General features: G+C 42.2%; 1 protein-coding gene across 1 annotated transcript; it reads left to right on the forward strand.

The window, feature by feature from the left end:
* The first annotated feature begins 801 nt into the window (after positions 1-801).
* Positions 802-2,502, forward strand: LOC144660574 (major facilitator superfamily domain-containing protein 6-like). The gene has a single exon (XM_078521226.1). It carries the CDS (start codon positions 837-839, stop codon positions 2,484-2,486), a length of 1,650 nt encoding a protein of 549 aa, XP_078377352.1. The 5' UTR covers positions 802-836; the 3' UTR covers positions 2,487-2,502.
* Positions 2,503-4,318: the final 1,816 nt, after the last annotated feature.

Genomic DNA, 4,318 nt, shown 5'->3' on the forward strand with positions numbered 1-4,318 from the left:
GCTTGGAAAAAAGTTAAAAAACATGAACATTATTTTTTCACGCGCGCAGCTATCTCTTTTGTCTCCTGATTAAACTTCCGAGTTCCGACTGTTTCCGATTTCCACCGAAACTTAGCCTGTGTACAGCCTTCCCGCTCCCCTCAAAAAAATCTGGGACGGGGACGGCTGTACACATGCTAACCGAAACGAAAGTTATCTTTCAAAATCGCCTGCTTATCGTCTACGCTCGGATGTTTGATTCAGAAAGCCAGTGTTCCGTTTAATACATGAACTGTTGTGTTGTTAGAGTTTTGTTGCAAGTAATCTTTTAGAAATAACATTCAAAACGGTATGTTTCCAAGCAAAACGTTCTCCATGCCAAAAACAATGCACTTTTGTAAAAGAGCCTTTTTATTGCGTTTTTTTTTCTTTTTTTTTCTTTGGACTAATCGCGCGCATGAAGTCTCGCGATCCGAAAACTAGTTGTATACCCGAAAATTAAATGTTAACACATATCAAATATAAACAACTAGATAAACTTGCGTGAGACCAAAAGGGAAACACTATGTTTGTTTTCTAATATTTTCAGCACTTTCTTCACATTTGGAATCTTGTCTCTAGTTTCGAAAATTAGTAAATCGGAATTATATTAGAAACAGGATACAAATTTTACTATTCTTTGTCTTGCGATAAACAATACAACCACAAAACGATAAAAATAGTTTCACTTGTCAGTACTAGTTCCTAAAGAACTTTAAAAATTAAACAGTTTACAGCGTTTCTATTGTTTTAAAATCCCACGTCTGCTTTCAAATTAACGTTTGCTCGCTCAAAATGAAATTGGTGTGCCTCTCATCATGACGGCAGCGAATGCAGTGAACGAAAATCAAGACGAGAAAACGATGAGGAACTTCTTTTGTTCCAAGTTTCTCCGTGTGAACAGAAAACTTCTGGTGTCGAAAGTGTTTTATTTTTGTTACTGGGGAGCCGTTGGTTCGTTTTTCCCGCTTTTGGGAGTTTATTTCAAGCAGTTAGGAATGAACCCAAGTCTTAGCGGCATTCTAGTGGGCTGCCGTCCAATGGTGGAGTTCTTCAGCGCGCCTTTGTTAGGATCGCTTGCCGACAGATTGAACAAGCGGAAACTTTTGATGACATTTTCTCTGATGTGCTGGATATCCTTTAATTTTTCCCTGGCGTTTATAAAACCGGCACCGGTAACGTGTAGGAAATATTTCATTCTCACCGAAAATGTATCGCAAATTGTCACGGGAGAAACTTCGGAGATCAAAGATTTCCTCGCGCCGAACACTCCGAACAAGAAAGAACCCGAGTTTAAAGCGAAGAGTTCATTGGTCTTTGACCGCGAAGGAGTACATCAAGTATTTTTAGTGCTCCTCTTTTTGACGGTGGTAGGAGAATTTTTCTCGGCTCCAGCTATTACCCTCGCGGACTCGGCGACTCTTGGGATGCTTGGAGAGAACAAAGAACTTTATGGCCGGCAGCGCATGTGGGGAAGCCTGGGCTGGGGCACCGCCATGTTCTTGTTAGGTTTTGTCATCGACAGCATTAGTGGAGTTGAAGTTTGCGGCGAAATCATCAGTCAGAATTACACTGTCGGTTTTTATTTCTTCTTCGTTTTCATGGTGTGCGCTTTGACTGTTGCCACCCGTTTTACCTTCCCAAACAAAGAAAAACTAGAACTGGACGAAGAACTTGTAGATAAAGGACCTGGATTATACCGTATTCTGCTGTCATTTCGGTACGGGACATTTTTAATCGTGACATTCTTCTTAGGTTTCGGAGTCGGTCTTATTTTCACATTTCTCTTTTGGCATCTTGAAGACCTCGGTGGACCGCCGACGCTGTTCGGGATAGCTTCGTTGATCGATCACATTTCGGAAATCGCTTGCTATTTCAACGTGGGTCGCCTCATAGGTTGCGTGGGTCACATTCGAGTCCTCTACATTGGTCTGTTGGGAAATTTAATTCGTTTTGTTTACATTTCTTTCCTTGACAATCCTTGGTTGGTGCTTCCTCTTGAAATTTTGCAAGGAATGACTCATGCCGCAGTGTGGGCAGCTTGTACGAGCTACGTGGGTCGTATTGCTCCCCCCGGGTACGCGACCTCTGCTCAAGGTATTTTACAAGGATTGCACCACGGCTTAGGGAGGGGTTGCGGAGCAATAATAGGAGGCGTGCTGATTCACGAGTTTGGCACCAAGCTGACATTTAGAGCTTATGGAATTGCTAGTCTGATCGTCTTAGTCCTTTTTGCAGTCGTTCAAAAAATTCTTGGATCCGACGAGAGAATGACAAACGGAGAGAGACCGAATAAATTAGACGTAACAACAAAGGCGAAACAGAGTCCGAACAACAGCCCTGAGGTTGATTCGCCGCCTTCAGTTGTTGCTCCACTTATGCCGGGGTTATTTTCTCACAGAAATGCTGGTGATCCTAAAATTGGAGTCGTCGGAAGACATATCCAGCCCAGAAGTACAACAAGCTGAAGGGAGGTTGCCCTTAGAAGCCGTGTGGATGTCGTTTCTTTTTAGATTTTGACACCAGCCATGTTGGAGGACATATGTGTATTCGTAGGCTTCCTGACATACACTGCCCCACCGGGGAGCTCTAGGGCTGCCGAGTTTGTCGCATTTGTCGTTTGGTTTTGGTTTTATGTTAGAGCGGTTTTTTCTTGTTTGTCGCAAGTAAATCGCATTTGCTTTGGTTTTCCACTATTGCAATTATTGGTTTAACAAAAACGCGCCACTTTCTCATCCAATCAGAAGTAAAACTCAAAACCAATAGTGACTCGCTCGCGCGCGTTGCCCCGCGCCTCGTGCCGGCTAAATTTATTTGCTTTGAGTTTTGATTGGTTCACTGGATTGTCTGTGTCTTTTGTGATTGGTCAGAGTGATTAATTTGATGTTGTTTTTACTACGCTCAATCGAAAACCCCAACCAATCGTGACTCGCTCGCGCACTTTTTGCCGCGCTTCGTGCCGAATACATGTACATGTAGAGCGATTGCTTGGATTGCTTTTGTTTTGGTTTTACGAAACTTTGTTGAACACTGCTCTACACTAACTGAAAAGAATTACACAATAGCTAGAGATATGATTGGTTCGAGCAGGCTGCAGTTGCAGAAATGTAGTTTGAGGTCCGTCTGCAAAGTCATTAAAATGTAGAAAAAACACGGTTTAAAAACAAAAGCAGTATCAAGGCGATAAAATTTTATTTTAAAGTGTAGGATGAGAAAGTACTGAAACAGATTATAATTTTTTAATCTTCATTCGCAGTTTAGTTCATCAGATTGACTTTAAAACGGGATACATATGTCAGGAGCTCTCCACGCTTAAATAAGCATAAAAGAGACGAAACAATCGTTTAAGGTTTGTTCATCAAACGAGTAAAAGTGGGAAAACAAAATGGAAATTGTTATTTGGTGGTCTTGTTTGGTATAGAGAAAAACTGTTACTAGTATTATTAACTGTGATTCTTGGAAATAGAAAGATTTGCTTACCTGAGTTTCAATCATAGGTTTTTTTATTTTCATTCGGTATCAAGATTTTAGCGAAAAAAATATGTTTTTACCACACCCCACCGGCCATTCGTCCGCCTTGAAAATTATATCCAATCAAATGGTTGGAATAATTCGAAAGCCGTTGCATATTTGGAAGTATGACCTCCAGTATCCTATACTTGTTTACAAGTTGTCGAATTCTAGAATTCCAGCCGGGGGCTGATTTTAAAATTAAACTTTTCCCCTTTTACTTTCTTTTTGCGTTGTGTGTCATCTCAAAAAACGGCCGCAAGGGAGACTATCCTTCATTTTAAGATCCCCTTTTAATCGCAGTTGAGGACCCTCTCCACCCTCACATATATAATCTTATTCCACGCGCTACAACACCATGCTATCTTTCTCTTCGCGGAAAGGGCTATAGCCTGCATGCAGTCATCACCCATCAGAAGGTAATGAAGACGGCGCAGGCGTTCTGGGGCTACCGAGGAGATCATTGATCAAACAACAGAAGCCTCTGCGGAGGAGAGAAAAGCTGTGTGAATTCCCATAAACGCTCTCGAACAAAAAATAAACAAACTCGGGTCCCAAGGGGGTTTATGATCACATTGTGGACGAACAGTCCTTGAACTCTTCCTTACGCACCTTACATAGGGCTGCTCCGTCCCCCAAAAGGGGTTGAAGCCACCCATCCCACTTTGGGACCCTTTTTGGAGAAAGACAAGTGGATGTTCAATCGAGGGGAGAGACCCTGTTAGGGGGGGGGGGGGGGTTCAGATATCCCTTATCCCTTAAAGTATCACCAGCGTTATCCCTAAAAGTA

Source organism: Oculina patagonica, chromosome 7 (genome assembly GCF_052425735.1).
Source record: "Oculina patagonica isolate OP01 chromosome 7, crgOcupat, whole genome shotgun sequence".
Lineage (NCBI taxonomy): Eukaryota > Metazoa > Cnidaria > Anthozoa > Scleractinia > Oculinidae > Oculina > Oculina patagonica.

Coding starts and splice junctions, on each gene's coding strand:
- LOC144660574 (XM_078521226.1), top strand. CDS start 837: ATGACGGCAGCGAATGCAGTGAACGAAAATCAAGACGAGAAAACGATG.